This window comes from Garra rufa, chromosome 23 (assembly GCF_049309525.1).
Source record: "Garra rufa chromosome 23, GarRuf1.0, whole genome shotgun sequence".
NCBI lineage: Eukaryota > Metazoa > Chordata > Actinopteri > Cypriniformes > Cyprinidae > Garra > Garra rufa.
In genome coordinates this window covers 6326233-6347386 of record NC_133383.1, presented here as the reverse complement: position 1 = coordinate 6347386, position 21154 = coordinate 6326233, and the positions used below count along the sequence as shown (strand labels likewise).

The window sequence follows — 21154 nt, the reverse complement described above, 5'->3', positions numbered from 1 at the left end:
TACAATTTTGCGCATATATTAAATTTGCAACTTGGATAGAAACACACTGAAGCGAATGAGAAAATTTACATAAGATCAAACTAACCGTAAATTGTTGCACTGAAATAAAAATGACACATTTTATTAAATTTGCAATTTGGATGGAAACATCTATACTGAATGTGAATGCAACAATTTATATAAAAATTTGTAAAACTAAACAAACTGTTACTTGGAAACAAATACATCAGTTTACGTAAGAATCCAATTTTGCGCAGTTATTAAATTTGCAATTTACATAAGAACAAAGAACTACTTTTGGTAAATTTATATATTATTGTGTAATGTTTTTGTAGATTACGTAAATGTGCATAAGTTGTACACACTTGACTTTTCGCAAGATTCCAATTTTGCATATATTAAATTTGCAACATGAATAGAAACATGCATACTTAAGTTAATTTTGTGTAATATTTTGACAAATTAGTAAAACTAACTGTAAATTGTGCGTACTGTATATTCAATTTGCAACTAGGATGGAAACATCTATAGTTACATGAATGTGACAAATTACATAAAAACAAACAGAACTACTTTTGGGAAATTTACATATTTTTGTGTAATGTTTTGGTAAATTATGTAAATTAGCATAGATTTACTAATTTGTTGTTTCAAAGCTACAATTTATGCTTAGTTTTATGAATTATTAACACCAAAATCAGTTTTGCTTCTTATTTTTTTCAATGAAAACATACATTCTGAAGTGAATGCAAAAATTTACATAAGAAAAAGCAGAACTGATTTCAGTGTTAATAATTTATAAAACCAACCATAAAATGGTGCTTTGAAATGAAAACGTCAGTTTACGCGAGATTCCAATTTTGAATGCCAAGTGAATGCGAAAATTCACATAAGAACAAGCAGAACTGATATCAGCGTTAATAACTAGTAAAACTAACCATAGATGGTTGCTTTGTAATATTTATTCGATGGATAATTAACACTGAAATCAGTTTTGTTTCTTATTTCGTAAAACCAAACGTACATTGTTGTTTTGAGATGAACAGATCAATTTTCGCAAGATTCTAATTTTGTGTATCTATTAAATTTGCAACTATACGTAGGTGAATGTGAAAAATTACATTAGAACAAACAAAACTACATACATATTTTGTTGTGTAATTTTTTTGTAAGTTACGTAAATTTACATCTATAGTTAGGTGAATGTGACAAATTACATAAGAACAAACAACAAACTACTTTTCGTATTTTTTTTACGTATTTCGTTCTTTTACGTATTTGTTGCATCAAAGCTACAATTTACGCTGAGTTTTATAAATCATTCACACCGAAATCCGTTTTGTGCATATATTAAATTTCCAACTTGGATGGAAACATACATACCGAAGTGAATGCAAAAATGTACATAAAACAAGCAGAACTGATTTCAGTGTTAATAATTCATAATACTTTTGCTTTGAAATGAATATATCAATTTACGAAAGAGTAGTTGTACGAACGATTTCCATTCTGTTTGTGTTTCTTGAATGTGTTGTGTATATGCTGACAAAGACTTAATTTAAATATTCAAAATATGTATTAAACAGGTTTTGTAAAGGCGCATGAATAACTGCTGCTGATAATGTAAAATTGTTTCTAACACACACACACACACACACACACACACACACACACACACACAGGGTTTGCACAAACGCACACGAGTCGTCGAGGGGGTGTGTGGGGTGAAAGGAGCGCTCTGCGTTACCTCCGCAGCCCAAATTAGACTCAACGACACATATTTATTATTCACACTTTTTCAAAAACTCATTTTCAGTGGCCATGAATTATTTAGCAGTTTTCCAAGCAAAAGGCGCCTTTTGATTAAACGGTGCCCCAGATAACCTCACGCCCTACACACGCTCACACACACACACACACACACACACACACACCTGAGAATCAGCGAAGACGTAACAGTGCTTCTCAGGGTGAGTGAAGACGGTAAAAACAAGAGAAGCAAGGGGAAAATAAGCCACAGCTGTGGGCGTGTTCATTACTGTAGGTGGACGCCATGGTTTTGGCAGCAGAGTGTCGCCCGTGCGGCCTGTGGAAACTCACCGCATTGCTCTCAGTGCAATTTTGTATGCCAGTTCGGCATCGTGAGGTAGGAGGCATGTGAAGAGATACTTGGCAAACGTGTGCATCGGAACGCTCTCTCTGTAGATGAGCTCTCCCAAACCACTGTAGGGCCCACCTGCAAGAGAAAAACACACTCGTTGAGACAAAAACATCCAGGAACAATTGCATTTAAATCAGGGATTCACAAACTTTTTGTCAGCCAGTTTTTTTTATTTAATTGTCCCCCCTGATATTTTAACTCTATAAAGCATACCATAACACACAAGGCCTCTAAATGATCAACATGATCAAACTTTGCTGAGAAACCTGTTGTACAACATCCACTACATGCTTTTTGTCATCTGACTGATAGTTTATCATTTTAACAAGTAAAAGGCCTTTAAAAACTGCACCAAATTGCATATTCTTGCTCAGTTTGGGTCTCCGAACAAAGCTACAATTTTTCACTATACATATCACACTGTATGAGCTATAAAAGCCTGGTTTATTAAATATGCTCAACAAATATTAGATTTTTTTAGATGTTGTCTAAAGGGTTAATAAACCATTGCATTTCAAATTTCAATACAAATGTGCATATTTAATGTCAGGCTTTGCAGGGTTAAGTTAACTTTTGCAGTGTCAAATTTAACGCATTCGCATTTTCATGGTTCTCCAATGTTGGTCAAAGGTTATTTTATTTGTTTATTTTTTTTTAGTAAGAATTTCATTATGAATTTGACATTTTTATCATTTTATTATTAGCTTTTAGTGCTGTTAAATCGATTAATTGCAATTAATCACATTCAAAATAAAAGTATGTGTTTATTTTGTATACAATTAATCGCAATTTTTGTTTTTCTAGTAAGAATTTCATTATGAATTTGACATTTATATAATTTTATTAATTATTAACTTTTAGTGCTATTAAATTGATTAATTGCGATTAATCGCATCCAAAATAAAAGTTCACACACACACACACACACACACACACACACACACACACACACACATATATTATGTAAACACAAACTTTTATTTTGGATGGGATTAATCACAATTTATTAATTTATTTCAAATAAGAATTTCATTATGAATTTGACATTTATATAATTGTATTAATTATTAGCTTTTAGTGCTGTTAAATCAATTAACTGCGATTAATCGCATTCAAAATAAAAGTAAACATACATGTATTATGTGTAAACAAACTTTTATTCTGGATGTTTAATAATCGTGATTTATTTATTTATTTTTAGTAAGAATTTCATTATCAGTTTGACATTTATATAATTGTATTATTTATTAGCTTTTAGTGCTGTTAAATCAATTAATCACATCCAAAATAAAAGTACACACACAGATATATTGTGTAAACAAACTTTTATTCTGGATGAGATTAATCACAATTTATTAATTTATTTTAGTAAGAATTATTACAATTATACAAATGTCAAATTCATTATGAAATTCTTATTAAAAATTAATACACAGTTATTAATTTTCCTTCATATGTACTACTCGATTTATTAACGTGTAAAAGTTTGTGAAATCTGTTTACAATGACACATGCAGTCACGTACGTTGTAGATAAAAACCTAAATAAAGTAACTGTATTAGTTATTTTCATTACCAATATTAATCTCCAATAGCAAGTTTGAAAATGTAAAAGTGTGAACAATGACTAGAAAAAAAGCTGTCGTGCAACTTCAGAAGATACAGCACACGCTCTTCTGAGGGTGTGAGATGTGGTTAGAAATGCACAGATTTGTAAGCACAAACAGGGAGTAAAAGCATGCTTGTGAGAAAGAAACGCCTTAGGAGATTCATGTTTCACCACACAACCAAGTGATGCACACACACTTCTGCATGACACAACAAAACCACATAAAGTACTGTGGAGCCACCATTACTTTAACAGTATTTGCATTCTACTTCAAATACCACTCTGGTATTGTAGGTGTACTCTTTCCAGCATCATAGTTTTGTCATACTGTAGGTCAAGAACGAACGCGAATAACATCTTCGCTGAAAAGCGACAAGTAACGTTATCCATTTTGAGGCCAAAGGCACAAAAAGCAGGCCCGTGGTGTTTCCGGGGCGAGTGCTGCATCGTGGGTAATCTGCTTACAGATCGTTTTACAGACCCTCCCCCTCCTCATCCTCAAACCAGATGAAAACCACACGCCCACTATCAAGCATGCAGGCCTTTTCACACTTGCCTACAATATAAACTGCAATGCTAGAAGCCATATGCGAGAGCTTAGCTTTCCCTGTCATTAGATTATTTTCGACTGAGAGCACGGCGACCACAAGCCACTTCACAAATACACGCGGCACTGGACATACAAACAGACACCGACAAACTAACCAAAATAAACTTTCATAAGAGGCTGCCTACATAGACAGCAACCTAGGCAGCATCTTAACCAAAATAAAACCTCATATGTGATGCTCTGCATAGGCAGAAACTCACAAATAGCACTGCTCATGTGAAACTCATGAGACTTGACTAGTTAGCACATTGCTAAGCTAACTCCGATAAGCATAAAATACATATTACAAACTATATATATATATATATATATATATATATATATATATATATATATATATATATATATATATATATATATATATATATACAGTATATATATATATATATATATATAGGTATAACTAAATTTTGAAGTATATGCATAATCATTTATCTCAATTAATTGGCCATCAAGGATTCATGATCTCCACAGAGCATGTTGCAAAGCATTCTGGGATTGCCTTCTTTGCAAAGCATGATCATGCTGCCTCATAACATCCCGTGTTTTGGCCAAATTATAAACTGGAGCACTGCGTGTATACTTCCCAGAATGCCTTATGACGAGCTTTGAGGGAAAAAAACAAACTATGTATTTATTTACTAAAAAGTAAAAAGCATCATGCTAATGTCAAACCAAAGTTTCCGTTTTCAAGGAAAGTCTGCTATTTTTGGCATGCAAGACCAACTCTTATTTACATGAATAGGGAAATATTGCAATCTCAAAAACTGCCCACCGAATTCACATTTAAACAACATTTTACATCAGCAATATAATCTGATATAATATAATTATATAACATTATGGTGTGTGCACTGCAAAAGCAAAGCAAATATTTACATCACATTACTCGCAGAATGTTTTTCACGTCACTTGCTCAAATAAAAACATAATGCTCTCCTACATTTTCTGATACAATCGGACGCATCAATAAGCTCTTCACTGAATGGCTTGCACGACAACACGTCATGTGAATTTTCTGCTCGAGTTGTCCAATTTGCATCTATTCAGATTGCCCAGCAGCTTTGCATTTACTTTGTATGTAATCTACTGCCGCAAATAATTAAAAAAAGGGTCAAATTTGTGCCTATTCGTGCTGCCCCTTGCTTATCTAAATTCATATCTATTTGCGTCACCTTGTGTGAATTCGCATCTATTCGCGTCGCCCAGTGCAAATTCGTGTCTATTCATATTTTGTATGTAATCTACTGCCGCAAATAATTAAAAAAAGGGTCAAATTTGTGCCTATTCGTGCTGCCCCTTGCTTATCTAAATTCATATCTATTTGCGTCACCTTGTGTGAATTCGCATCTATTCGCGTCGCCCAGTGCAAATTCGTGTCTATTCATATTTTGTATGTAATTTACTGGCGCAAATATTTAAAAAAGGTACGAATTTGCACCGCCCCACGCAAATTCATATCTATTTGCATCGTCCTGCTCAAATTTGCATCTATTTGTGTTGCCCAGCACGAATTTGCATCTATTTTCTTCACTGGGCGTAAACACCGGTTGAGGATTGGCCACTCAACCAATCAAAATGCAGTTTTTAGTGCCAAGGGAATGACCTCTTAGCCAATTAAAAGGCTGGATATAGTGCTAAGGATCGACTCCTCAACCAGTCCAATTCTGTTCACTGGCTGATCGACTGCCTAAGAACCAAATCTACCCAATCTTATTGGCTGGGCATCATCGATCCCTCAGCACTAATTATAGGCTTTTATTGAGTTTCTAAAACTGAGATTCCACTATGCAAATTTGGGTCCAAAATTAGATGCAATTTGCATGAAGGCCTAAAGATATGCTAAGATTAAAACAAGCTTTAAAAAATAACTTTTGCTCAAACATTTGTTTGCGTCACCTGCCTCAAATATGCATCTATTTGCATCGCCCGGCACGGATTCGCATCCATTCATGTCACTCGGCGCAAATCGTTGCATTGACTTTGTATCTACTCTGCAAAATAATTAAAATCACTTTTTAGTTTAGTTTGCACACACAATTATGCTCAAACTGCATGTATTTCAGGTTGGTAAAGCTTAGAGCTGCTTCTAACGGCAATAGCAATAATGCGACAAACCAATTATCAATTGACTCTTCAGTAAAATGCAGGACCTACTGCACCATTTTGCACATTGAACATCTCCCCATTCAAAGTAATATGAGTAAACATCTTGGTATACAGTGTTTGGTCAACCTCTGTTCAACTGGACCTTAGTAAGTAGCCAGATGACAGTAAGGCAGCTCACTAGGCCTGGAACAGAGCTACAGTCAAGTCTTTCTGAAGATACTAACTGAAAACACACACACACACACACACACACACACACACACACACACACACACACACACACACTCACACACACACACACACACACACACACACAACAGCTGAGCATGCTAACTCTATTACAGCGTGTGCTGGAAGGGGGTGGCGTGCTCTGGATGTCTCTCAGTGTGAGAACGCTCTTGTTGTTTTGATGGATTTTCACATTTGGCCAGAACTCCCCCAAACCCTGTAGCCAATAGAATGCGTGCCTTCCTGTTTATTGTGCCCCCGTCACGCTCTTGGCATATGCTGGGTGGAGGAATCCACACAGCGGGGCCAGTTTATCAGTTTGCTTCATTCTTTCAAAACAACCCAGTGGCGTTCAGAGGCGGCTCTGTAGGCAAAGACCGTTTCGCTTTACTCCCAACACCAGCCGCGAGTGAAATAAACAGCCTCGTCCACCACTGAGCGACTTTACACATGGTGAACACCGCTCTGAGGGAAATGCAACTTAATGGAGTCTGAAACTTTGTTAAAAGAGAAAAACAACTTAGTTTTCTGAAGAAAACAAGAATGCTTCTTGCCCCTGCAAAACACGCCACTATGATGTTGAAATTAGCTTTACAACTTTTCAGGCTTATCCATTACTTAAGTTTCAGAATGGTTTCTAGGACACTGGTACTAGGGACCAACTAACAAGGCCCTACCTTTGCAACTGACTAGCATCCACCTAGAACACCCTACCAATGCACTAGAACATTTTCAGAAACATTAGCAAAAACAGAGAAAGTTGCTAAGCCATCATGGTGGCGAATTTTGCAGGGAAGGCATCCCTGCAAAATTCGAGCTTCACTTTATGCAACAACAACCAAACCAGCTAATCAAGGTCTTCAAGTTTACTAGGAACATTTATTCAAGTGCATTGGAGCTGGTTGTAACTAAACTAGCTCTCAGATAGCAGAATTGGACACCCTTGGTATATAGTACGTGCTAGCAGATTTTTAAAGACACGCTTCAGAAAGTATTTGGCTATAAGCTGACGCATGAGGAAATCAGATGCACCCATTCCAGAATCGTTAGCTATGTCCAAATTGCTTCCCCAGGCTATTGCTTTCAGCCTCAGTTAATGAAAAACAAACAGCATTGCCGTCATTCCCTCGCACTGTAAATATGCGAAAGCGTCAACACTTACCCTCTAACAGGAAGACAGCTTGCTTGCGGAAGATCTTGACCAGGGTGTCATCCAGGTCAACTTCCTGCAGCTTGGCGATCAGGTGCTCCTCATTGCGGCACACCTTCTCTTGGGCATACAGTCCATCGGGCATGATTCGCTGCTGACCCAGTCCCATCAGGGCCGTTTCCACCGCCAGGGCCAGATATGACTCACCCTCCTCCAGGAAGCGGCGCGTGGACGGAAACAAGTGCAGCTCGCTGTGCTTGCTCGAGCTCATTGTGCTGGCTAGAGAGGGCAAGAAACAGAAAGCACGTAAGAAACCGGGAGGTGGTGACACCTCCGGAGTTAACCACCGTAGTGAGACCTTCCTCCCAGGCAGTGGTTCTTAGACAGGTCTTGTCGTATAATGAGGCACCAGAGAGGAACTCTGCCTGGACTCTGCCTGGTCTAATGAAGCAGCTCAGCCTGATAGGGCATAAGGCAAGGCATGCTCAATTAGGCTCCTGAGTGACTGAGGTAATACACTGTACCCTGGACTGGCAAATGCATTGGATGGTTCATGCATCACATTCATATCTGCGAGATGGTGCGAAATGCTGTTGGATATGACGAGGCCAAGGCTGTATTTAGAAACTAGGAGAGAGCGAGACAGACAGAAAGACAGACAGGCTGAGCCCCTGCTCTTCACTCTTCACTGATCTCCAGCTGCATGGCCGCCAAACTCCAACATGCAGCTCTGAGCCTCGCAAGTCTTCCCAACAACTTGGCATCAATTACAGATTTTTAATTGGCTGCACTGGAGTCGATTGGAAAAACTGGTTTTTGCGCCCCTTAACCAATCAAAAGGCTGCATTTAGTGCCGAGGGCTCAACATCTCAGCCAATTAAGAGTCTGAAAATGGTGCTAAGGATTTGATGCCTCAACCAGTCTTTCAATTGGCTTTGAGAAACGTATTCCTAGCACTAAATCCAGCCTTATAATTGGCTGAGAAGTGGATCCTTCAGTGCCAAATCCAGCCTTCTTATTGGGTGTGAGGAACAGAACCTTTGCATGCAATCAAAAAGCGTTTTTGGTGCTGGAGCAGCAGTCTCTAAAGACCAAATTGAGCCTTTTGATTGGTTCCACAGGACTCATAATTTTAGAGGACTCAGAATTTTAAAATCCAGTTTTTAGTGGCAAGGAAATGAGCTCTCAGCCAATTAAAAGTATGGATATGGTGCTAAGGATCGACTCCTCAACCAGTCCAATTCTCTTCACTGGCTGATTGATTGACTGCCTTTTGTTTGGCTGGGAGGAACCAATCTTAAAACACTGGATTAGGTTCTAGGAAGTCAGTCTCTCAGAACCAAATACAATCTTTTGTATGGCTGCAAATGAGTCGATCCCTCATCTTATAATTGGCTGTGAGGAATTTAACATAAGAACCAAATCTACTCAATCTACACAATCTGATTGGCTGGGCATCATCAATCCCACAGCACTAATTTTAGGCCTTTAATGAGTTATCCCTCAGGTTTCTAAAACCGAGATTCCACCATGCAAATTTGGGGCCAAAATTAGATGCAATTTGCATGAAGGCCTAAAGATATGCTAAAATGAAAACAAGCTTTAAAAAATAACTTTTGTTCAAACCCCTCTCTTTAAACCTAGCAAAAAGTGGTTTTGGTGCTGAGGCGGCAGTCTCTAAGGACCAAATTGAGCCTTTTGATTGGTTCCACAGGATTTGATTGAAAAGAATGGATTTTGTGCTGAGGATTGGCCATTCAACCAATCAAAATGTTGTTTTAGTGCCAAGGGAATGACCTCTCAGCCAACTAAAAGGCTGGATATGGTGCTTAAGGATTGACTCCTCAACCAGTCCAATTCCTTTAACACTAGATTTACTAAACCTGCGCAAATTTGCGTAAAATCCCTGGACCTAACACCTACAAGCACCCTGCTGAGATTTCCACAGGCCTTTTGTCCTCCTGCTTTTGTTGTGCAAATACACCCATTACCTGTGAGGCCTGGCACATTTGCATTTTTTTACTCAGAGTAACTCAGATCCAAGGCAGGCCAAACCTCTGTGTGTAACAAACCGTTAGAATTGCCTGACGTATTTATACAAAAGACACACATTCACAATATATGGATACACAAGTCTGTTTTATTTTTATACATATATACATACTTTTTTTTTATACATACATATTTATTTTATATAAGTGTTTCAAACTTTGCAGAGTTTGCAGACCCAGTGTCCATTGTCCCTGCATTTGGCACAGGTGAATTTTTTACATGTTGCACAGGAATACCTGCTGCGATTCCTGTTGCAGCTCTCTTGCACCTGGCACTGTGTTGTCTGTACAGTCCCTGGCACAGCAGCTTCAGCAGCCTGCCTCTGTGCCAATATTTCCTTCTGTTGCATGAATCGGCAACGAAGTTCCTTTGCTAGAAGACTCAGAAACAATCTTCTTTTGCCTGTCCACCCAGTACATGCCTTGTACAAAATGTAGGCATTCACCGCCGCTAGGTCCAGCATATTGTAAAAAACTGCTACTGGCCACCTGCGTGTTGCTGCTCTTACCGAATACATCCGTGCCATTTGGTCCAACACGTCTACACCACACTGTAAAAGTAGAGAGAGAGAGAGAGAGTCATGAGTATATGTGCTTTTTTCTATAGGTCTGTATAGTACACATCAGAAAACATTGTAGTACTGGTGTAAAATTATACACAAATTCACATACCTTCATGTGGTTATAGTCTGTTATCGTGTTGGGTTTCCTCTTTCTGCCATCACCGATCGTCACGTTTTGGTGCATGGAACTTAGAACACACACAGTCTTCTTTTTTTTAGGGGCATAAATTGTCAAGGAGACACTGCCACTTCTAAGCACTGAAGTGGAGAATACCTCTCGCTGTGCAGTGTCTTTTGCTAGTTGAGGAAGTTCACGTCGGACTTTATTCATCGTGCCCAGTAGCGTTGTTTGACGCTGCAGCAGTCTGTGCGCCAGTGACAGTGAAGTAAAGAAATTGTCCGTTGTGACATTTCTCCCTTTATCCAAAAATGGCTCCATCAGATTCATGACCACATTCTCTGCCAGCCTCTCTCCCTTCTGACGACTGGGGTCCTTTCCCAAGTAAGGAGATGCCTTGCAAACATATTTGGTCTCCAAATCCGTGGCCATCCAGAACTTGATCCCAAATTTGTCTGGCTTGGTTGCAATATACTGTGTGAATGGACAACGTACCTTGGTAGGGAACAGCTGTTCATCTATGGTCATGTGTTCTCCTGGAGTGAAACTCTCAGCACAGTTCTTGTTGAAGCGTGTCCAGATGACGGAGATCGCAGCAAATTTGTCTGTCTTCACCCGTTCTGCCCGCGTGTCCTTGTCATCAAATCGAAGGTGTTGCATAATTGAAATGAATCTATCACGGGGCATTGTCTCTTTGATTACAGGCACCAGAAAGCTTTCTGACCAGCAATCCACAATGGCACCAACGGGACACATGATTGCAAAAAGTGCCAATTGCCCTCTGATTGCCCACTGAGTTGCACTGTCCACATTTCTGCAGTGACAATGCAGATTTTCCACTTGTGGGACTAATATAGACAGATCAGAGGTGAACCAGGAACTGAGGGGCAGCTTTTTTTATGTTTTTTTTTTTTTTTTTGCTATTTTTTTACATGAACAGGCAGAGGACAGAGCATATGAAAGCTGGAGCGATCACACAAAAAGAAAATTTGCTTTTGGTGTTATAATTCAGTGATGTGTTATAATTCTGTATGTGTACGAACATGTTTGCACACATTTTTTTATAAATAAAACAGTTGTGTTCCCATATAATGTGAATATGTGTCTTTAATATTTGCAGGTCAGTCAATGTGTTGAATATTTTTTATAGATATGGCAGGCATTTTTGAAGGTTTCCATGTCACACAGAGGTTTGGCCTGCCTTGAGTTACACTGAGTAAAAAAATGCCAATATGCCAGGCCTCACAGGTAAATGGGTGTGTTTGCACAACAAAAGCAGGAGGACAATCGAGCTGAAGAAGTGTGAAAATCTCAGCAGGGGTGATTCACACCTCAGGACTTTCACCAAAAAATAAAAAAGTCAGTAATTCTAGTGTTAACTGGCTGAGAGGTTGATTCCTCAGTACTAAAAACAGCCTTTTGATTGGCTACGAAGGAGTCAATCCCTCGTCTTTCTATTGGCTCTGAGAAATTGAACCTAAGAACTAAATCTACTCAATCTGATTGGCTGGGCATCATCGATCCCTCATCACTAATTCCAGGCTTTTAATTGGCCCTAATGAGTTATCCCTCAGGTTTCTAAAATTTAGATTCCACCATGCAAACCCAGGGCCAAAATTAAATGTAATTTGCATGAAGGCCTAAAGATATGCTAAGATTAAAACAAGCTTTTAAAAAGGACTTCTGCTCAAACCCCTCCCTTAAAACCTTAAAAAACAGCAAACGGCCATGTAAAAAAAAAAAAAAAAAAAACATCAAAAAAGCCTGGATTCCTGATCGTTCATGTCGTTATTATTTTAACAGCAAAGTGAATTCAGAGCTCCTTGTTCTCGGTTACACATTAATACCAATGGCGACTCATTTGGGGCTAATAATGAGAAGCATCATAATGTTTTAATGATGCCTCTTTGGACCCGTGCGGCTGGCTCCGGGAGGATTTAATGTCCTAATCAAAAAAGAGCGCAAAGAGGGAAGCTCGAGGCTTCACACCTTCTTTTATTCTGCACTCCCACCGCCAAATCTCTTTCTTTCTCCTTCCCTAATAAACTCAAAAGTTTAAAGCCAACCACAGTGAGAGAGAAATAAAAGCCAGTGCTTTTGCTTAAGGAGTGGCTTGTCTACTCTTGGACTTACTGAACCTAACAGAAAGCCCTAGACAGGATGCTAGGAGATTAGGAGGGCTACGTTGGGATATGTCAGGCAAAGTTATATAGTCCATAGATGTCCAGTATCATGCAAAATCCTACCCCTTTTTGGACCATACGACTCCTAATCAGGTATAAGTTTGTTAAGGGGCTCAATTGTGGATAGGACAAGTAACTCAATGGTCTCCATCTTGAGTGGGTTTGCTGGAGACGGGCGATCGCACCTACACTCTCTGGTGCCAATCAGAACGGGCATGAGCCCAAAGGCAACAATAATGTATAATCGCAGCACCGTGTTATCTGATTGTGATACAGTCATCTCTCCAATCAAAGCTCATGAATAAGAGATGGGAACAGAAAACATTAAAATTAAAAGTGCATTAAAAATGCAGCAGGGAAGAATAAAGTTACGACTTTTAGGCTCAGATAAAAGAGACTCATGCTTTGCTCTTAATATATACCATATCTTTTTAATCAGAGTCTAAAGTAGCAGAATACGTGAGGTTAATTCGAGAGAGGTTCTACTACGGTGGTCTAAAAAGCTGATGGAAATGGATGATCTGTTGACAACAAAGCAAAAGCAGACTGGCTTTTCCTAAATGGAGCACATGTTGCAAGAAATATGCTGTATAAATGTTTACATTAACAGTTTTTACTATAAATAAAACAGAGGATGCTTAAGACGCCTGACGCTTTAACAGGGTGTTAATAGGACTTGACAGTTTCAGCTAGTTCGTAAAAACACTCTCCAAATAACATGAATCATGCTGCGGCATCTCACGTCTCTGTACCTGAGAAATCTAGGAACCCTCCCTGCGAACTGTCTTCATCCCCGCGACCCGTTTCCATCAGCGTGCTGAAGAGCGTTCCGATGGGGTCCAACGGGTGGCCTACCCATCCCTCTAGATTAGTGATGGACGTCACCCCTTTATGAAGCAGATCTAAAAGGGGGGAAAACGATAAAATGGTTTGTTTTTGGATGGTAAAAAACAAAGAAACAATCTTTTTGACCTTATCTGTTCCAAACCCTTGAGAGCTCCCTATCTAAGCAACATTACAGGCATGTTCCCTAAGCAAAGGCTGTTTCAAAAAGGTACATGCTACCTTGTAATTGCATCTTGCAACTAGTTTTAAAATGCAGTGACAATCAGTGACTATTTAAAAAAAAGGTGGCAGATAATTTTATTCAGCACTGATAAGCATTGATAAAAAATTAAGTAAAATGCCACAATTTACACAATATTTGTGATTTTTTTGGTTTTGTGCATAATAGGGTCATTATTAAATGATTAGTTCAGGAGTTTACTCACCCCTATGTCATCCAAGATGTTCATGTATTTCTTTAGTCTAAAAGAAATCAAGTTTTTTTAAGGGAAAACATTCCAGGATTTTTCTGCATATAGTGGACTTCAATGGGGATCAGCAGGTTGAAGGTCCAAAATGCAGTTTCAATGCAGCTTAAAAAGGCTCTACATGGGTCTTATCTAGCAAAACGATTGGCCATTTTCTAAAAAAAACTAGAAATTTATATACTTTTTAACCACAAATGCTCATCTTGCACTAAATTGACTTAACGTAGGCAGAAGTACCGACCCGGTGTTTACAAAGCAAACGTGCAAAGAAAGTCAAACGTACTTCACCACTACTACTGGTCAAAAAGTACATAAATTTGTATCGTTTCTCTAGATAAGACCCTTATTCCTCGGCTAGGGTCGTGTTGAGCCCTTTGAAGCTGCACTGAGACTGCAATTTGGACCTTCAACCAGCTGATCCCCATTGAAGTCCATTATATGGAGAAAAATCCTGGAACTTTTTCATCAAAAACCTTAATTTCTTTTCGACTAAAGAAAGAAAGACATTCTAGAACATTCTAGAATATGAGTCATACTATAGTTTTCTAGTATTCTTGAGTCATGCATTTCACGTGAAGAACTTTCATCCAAGATTATTCGAGAAATATATTTAATTGAATAAAGAAACAAACATAACATAGTGATAAAAATAGCACACATCCAAATCTAGAGTCTGACTTTGTAAGGTGAACAATGGGAGCCTGTGATTTCCTATAGCATCTGTCTCTTGTGGAAATGACTGCGCTGGTGTTTTACATAAAGCCCAGAACCGGGCCATAGAGCTGCCTCATTTGAATAATATGAATTATGCGTGGGCACTTTCACCACAACAAGCAGTCATTTGCATTTAAATGCAATTGACCTGAGCCCTGCTGGGCATGAGTGGACATTCAGCTCTAGTGAAGAGCAGTGCTGCATGAAACCGTTACCTGGCCATTAGATACCGAGACAGCGAGCACAGCAACACAGTACTGAAAAGATAACTGAGTAACAATGCTAGCATTTTTTGGCCTTTTTGGCACTGTTAATGATACGGATGACAGAAAAATGACAGGAAATTATACAAAAGAACATGTCCGATTTAACATATCCGATCTGCAGCAACAAAGCATCTGTAAATCATTCTTTTTAATAAATATGTGGCTGTTAGTAGGGATGTAACGGTATTATCAATTGTCGTGGTCACATGATGATATGAAACGATAGGTCTTCCGAGCAAAAAGTATAGTTTTTAAAAAATATTTAAACTTCATATTCCAACATTAAAAGTCTTTAAAGTTGTGCTGACAGCGGTTTAAATGCAGTCTAAATTCAAAATATCTTTCAAGTGTAGAAATGAGAACAGAAGTATTGTAATTTCCTAGAACTGGGCGATATGGCCTAAAAATAAAACCCCCAATTTTTTCACAAAAACAAAAAACAATTTACGATTTACTCTCATTGTTGTTGTTGTTTTTATTTTATTCTAATTTGTTTAGCTTCCTAAAACACCAGTGTGAATGTAATTTTAATTGAGACAGTATACCACAAATAAAAAGAGGGTTGAGTCCCTTTTGAGTTCTTGTACAAGTCAATGAAATTTTTTCTGACTTAAGTTTTTAGTTAAGAACATGGGTTGAAGCACTTAATTTTGAACTCTGAACGTGCATTAGATAGAATAATGTAACTTTAAAATGTACAAAAATGTTATCTTTTCAATTCTTCATGTTGTTTTTAAAGTGTTTAAAATCTTTGAAATAATATGCAAATTAGCAGTGATGCAACACAAAAACATCCAATAAGAGCTTAGACGTGGGCTGCGTTTCCCAAAAGCATTGTGCAACTTACAAACAAATGCTTTAGCGACAAGAAACCAATTCAACCAGCAACACAGTACAAAACTCACCTTTCTTGTGATTTCGGAAGAGCTCCAGCTGTTTCTGCTGCTGCCGGCGCAGGGTGTTGACGATGGCGATGGCCAATCGCAGTGCTTCCCGTGGGTAACCGTGAGATCTCAGTGCATCTACCCTGGCGCAGGCCGTGGGGACATGTTCTGTGAAAGAAACCAAACCTTAGATGGGCACGACAGAAACATATTCACCCGCACGCAAAAGGCTAGCGGGACAGAAAATAAAAAATGCCTTTCATTTTGTTAGGAACTCTTGTTCTAGCTCGCTATAAAGCCTCTATTCATTGCTTTTTTCACTTAATGCTATAGACTGCGTAACACAAAGAGGCGAGTCAAGCAAACGTCTTTTTCCGGCCGAGCCGCTCACCGTGCCACAGGGGCCAGCCGCGAGAGTCAAAGAGCGAATTTTCAGTGTTGTCATGGTAACAGTAGTTGGTGTAGAGGTCGTCGTTGATAATGTGCTGTAAGTGGCTGTCTTGCCAGTGGAGATCGCATGCCTCGATGGCTCGCGTGAAAACCGTCCGGTGGGGCCGAGTGCCTGAATCTGAGGACGAAGAAGAGGAGGAGGAGGAGAGAGAGAGACAGGGAAAAGGGAAAGGAAATTGCTCTGTCATTCTCAATGCTAGCTCTGAGAGCAAGGCCCCTGGGGGCCTGTCAGTCAGGGGCAAACAGTAAAACCTTCGGAAATAAGTCCGTAGATTAGTGCGGCGAGCTGAACTGTCATTCACAGGTGGTGCAGATATCTACATGACCGCTGCAAGGTGGCTTTACATGGACCGTGCACACTAGAGCTGAGCTATACAGACTTCTTACAATTTTCAATATGCACAGACTAAGTAAACAATACCAGACAGTCAGTTCCAAATTTTGGGGATTTTTAAAAAAATGTTTTAAAGAAGTGTCTTCTGCTCACCAAGGCTGCATTTATTTGTTCAAACATGCTGTAAAAACAGCAAAATTGTGAAATAACTCAAAATAACTGCTTTCTATTTCAATATATTGTAAATTGTAATTTATTCCTGTGATACAAAGCTGGATTTTCAGCATCATTACTCTAGTCTTCAGTCACATGATCCTTCAGAAATCATTCTAATATGCTGATTTGCTGTTCAAGAACATTACTAATTATTATCAGTGTTAAAACAATTGTGTTGCTTATTATTTTTGTGGAAACTGATACATTTGTTCACTTTTAAACACTTAAGGTGAGACGCTGCAGTTAAATAGGGTAAAAAATAGATATAAAATTTAAATATGCACTAATAATTTGCATAAAATTCTAGTATAAAAATGTAAACACTGAATAAAGTCAGTTTCAAAATTCTTGCTTAATTTTCTTTTGACATGTTAAGAGTTAAATGCTTTTACAGAGGAAATTTTTGTCACTCCACAATTCAGAAAATACTTAGAATAGACGGAAAACATATTTTCCACAATTTTTAGGGGAATAAAATGTATATAATCAAGCAAATTATATATACGAACAAATCCCTCTGTAAAAACCTTTATAAAAAAAATGTTAAAAATAGAATAAATATTTTAAGTTTTTGAAGCGGAGATTTACGGCTTAGTATAGGAGAAAAACTCATTTTGAGAAGACGGCCTTTAAAAATATGTATTGCAATTGAAATCTATCGACACAAATAGATAAAGTGCTATAAAAGAAACAGTATTTTGGATGTTTTCTTACCACTAGTCTGAAAAACGCCAAAAATATGTGACCCTTGACCACAAAACCAGTCTTAAGTAGCACGGGTAGCAATTGCCAACAATACACTGTATGGGTCAAAATGATAAAACTTTTCTTTTATGCCAAAAATCATTAGAACATTAAGTAAAGATCACGTTCCATTAAGATGATTACTGTAAATATATCAACACTTAATTCTTGAATAGTAATATGCATTGCTAAGAACTTCATTCGGACAACTCAATATTTAGATTTTTTTGCACCCTCAGATTCCAGATTTTCAAATAGTTGCATCTCATCCAAAGCTTATTTATTCAGCTTTCAGATGATGTATAAATCTCAATTTCTAAAAATTGACTATTATGACTGGTTTTGTGGTCCAGGGCCACATATATCACCCTAGATTGATTAATTAATTGATTCATTGTTTTATTGTCAACAAAAACATACAATACATTATAAATATTTGCTATATCGCCCAGCCTTAGTGCATCCCATACAAAAAACTCTAATTAAATCTATACAAGCTCTGTGCCAACCAGTCTAGAGCCCATTCATGCCCCAAATACCCTATGCCTTAGGAAAAGGGGAAGTCATTTCTTAGCAATTACCTGTCTGGAGCATGAATATTTATAACAAAACACATCATAAAATCTCTGCAGACGTTGTCGCCTCGGTATAAAAGACCTGACTAATCGAAAAGTTTCAATAGAGCTATTTTCCCCCTCCCCGCCCCAACCCTCGCTTTCGCCCAGAGTTATGATTAGCACAGCAAGGACAAAAGCCAGGGAGGAAGTACTGAACCGCTGTTATTAGGGGCATTCCATTAGTCACACAAAGCCTAATAAAAGGGGCGCACGGAGGCACGGTTGATTAAAACACCCCGTTTCTGCCCCCACCGCCACGACACACGCTTACCTTGGTTGCCGTGCGCACCCTGAGGCAAGGCATTGGTTAAATTGGGCAGCTCGTTGCCGTGGTTACCGTCCTCCAAGGGACACACGTCCACACTGTTCCACTTCTTGAGCTGCCTGAGCCAAGCGGCCTTCTGTTCCGGCTTACAGTGGGGGTTCAGCACGATACACATCCACAAGGCACCTGGGAAAGACAGGGAGCGTCAACACAAAGAAATAAGAAATAGATGATGTAGGCCGCACCAAATTGGCCTGGGAGGTTCATATGGTACAAACAGACAGAGAGCTTCATTATGTCTGACAGACAAACAGATAAATAGGTCAGCTGACTGCTCGGCTGAACGCCGTTACCTTTAACACAGACAAATGACCTTAGAGTGCTCGTCAAATTATGTCTTTTATGCCCCACTTTAAAATTGATGGTAATCATATAATCTTAAACTAATGACAGCAATTTCTCAGAATCAGCATCTTATATTTTTGCTCATGCTTACTGAAGTTGACAAGGAAATGAATGTAATTCTTTTGATTGGATGAATAACCAGAAAAGATTTTTGTATTTTTATATCTATACATACAGTTGAGGTCAGAATCTGCAAAATGTTAATTATTTTACCAAAATAAGAGGGATCGTACAAAAATGCATTTTATTGCTTATTTAGTGAATGACGAGGTATCATATCAATCACAATTGCAGTATGGAGTACCTCAAGGCTAAGTACTAGGGCCATTACTTTTTACACTTTATATGTTACCCTTGGGAGATATTATCAGGAAACATGGTGTTAGCTTTCACTGTTATGCTGATGATACGCAGCTCTATATTTCTTCACGGCCCGGCGAAACATACCAGTTTGAAAAACTAACAGAATGCATAGTTGAAATAAAAAATTGGATGGCAAGAAATTTTTGGCTGCTAAATTCTGTAAAAACAGAGGTGTTAATTATTGGACCTAAAACCTCCGCATGTAATAACCTAAAACACAGTCTATTACTCAATGACAGCTCTGATCTAGTCCGTACCCATCAGCACCCAGAGATATCCTTTACAGCCCTGAATGTCAGCAGAGACCACATCAAAGACAGATCATCAGTGAAGACCTCATCACCTAGATGGCCATCGACGCAAGACAGCGAAAACAAGATTTGAGTCCTCTCCAATCCGATTTTGTGGCAACTTGGAACTCTTGCATCTACATTAATATTAGTCTGTTTGTTTCTTATTCCCAGGTCACCATAGCCACCAGATCCAGTCCGTATCCAGATCAGATGGTCACTGCAGTCCCCCGGATCCAGTCCAAACCAAGAGCAGATGGTGGATCAACACCTACAGTCGAATGTCAGCGGATACCGTGTCAACTAGATGAGCCCCAGAGACGGATCATCAAGAAAGAACTCCTACCCTAAACGGCCACTGACACAAGGCCATGGGAACCAGATGAGTCCTCCCCAATTTGACTTTGTTGCAATATGGAACTCTTGCATTATTATTGACATATTATTTTATTATTTTAATACTGTAAGGTTGCTTTGACACAACTTGTATTGTAAAAAGCGCTGTATAAATAATCTTGACTTGACTTGATTTAGTACTGAACTGAATAAGATATTTCACATAAAAGATATTTACATATAGTCCACAAAAAATTAAAAAATGACCCTGTACAAAAGTTACACTTGATTCTTAATACCGTGTTGTTACCTGAATGATCCACAGCTGGGTTTTTTGTTTAGTGACAGTTGTTTATAAGTCTCTTCTTTGTCCTGAACAGGTAAACTGCCTGCTGTTCTTCAGAAAATCCTTCAGGTCCCACAAATTCTTTGGTTTTTCAGCATTTTTGTGTATTGGAACCCTTTCCAACAATGACTGTATAATTTTGAGATCCATCTTTTCACACTGAGGACAACTGAGGGACTCAACTATTACAGAACCCTGGTGAAAAAAACTGCTAAAACCAGCCAAGGCTGGTTGGCTGGTTTTAACTGGTCAACCAGCCTGGTTTTAGCTGGTCATAGCTGGACAGCAGGCTGGTTTTAGAGGAGTTTTGGCCATTTTTCCAGCCTAGCCAGGCTGGTTTTAGCTGTTCAGGCTGGGAAACCACCAGCTAAAGCCAGGCTGGGAGACCAGCTAAAAACAGCTGGTTTTAGTTGTTTTTTTCAGCAGGGACTTTGTGACTATTATTATTATTATTTTGTCTTCTGGGAAACATGTAATTATCATTTTTCTGAAGGGCAGTACTAAATGAAAAACATGATATTTAGGCAAAACAAGAAAAATGTACAGTCTATTCTGTTCAAAAGTTTTCACCCCGGCTCCTAATGCATCATTTTTTTCTTCTGAAGCATCAGTGAGTGTTTGAACCTTCAGTAATAGTTGCATATGAGTCCCTCAATTGTCCTCAGATCTCAAAATCATACAGTCATTGTTGGAAAGGGTTCAAATACACAAAAATGCTGGAAAACTAAAGAATTTGTGGGACTTGAGGGATTTTTCTGAAGAACAGCAGGCAGTTTAACTGTTCAGGACAAACAAGAGACTCATGGACTATATGTAAACATCTTTTATGT

At 38.5% G+C, this 21154-nt stretch overlaps 1 protein-coding gene across 1 annotated transcript in view; it reads right to left on the bottom strand.

The window, feature by feature from the left end:
* zswim6 (zinc finger, SWIM-type containing 6) overlaps positions 1-21154 on the bottom strand; it is a 109774-nt gene that overhangs the window by 10338 nt on the left and 78282 nt on the right. The window contains exons 5-10 of the mRNA XM_073829766.1: positions 18591-18770; positions 16350-16526; positions 15980-16126; positions 13534-13683; positions 7879-8145; positions 2101-2236 (exon numbers count right to left, since the gene is read on the bottom strand). Coding sequence (XP_073685867.1) covers positions 2101-2236; positions 7879-8145; positions 13534-13683; positions 15980-16126; positions 16350-16526; positions 18591-18770 — 1057 coding nt within the window. The remainder of the gene's footprint in view (positions 1-2100; positions 2237-7878; positions 8146-13533; positions 13684-15979; positions 16127-16349; positions 16527-18590; positions 18771-21154) is intronic.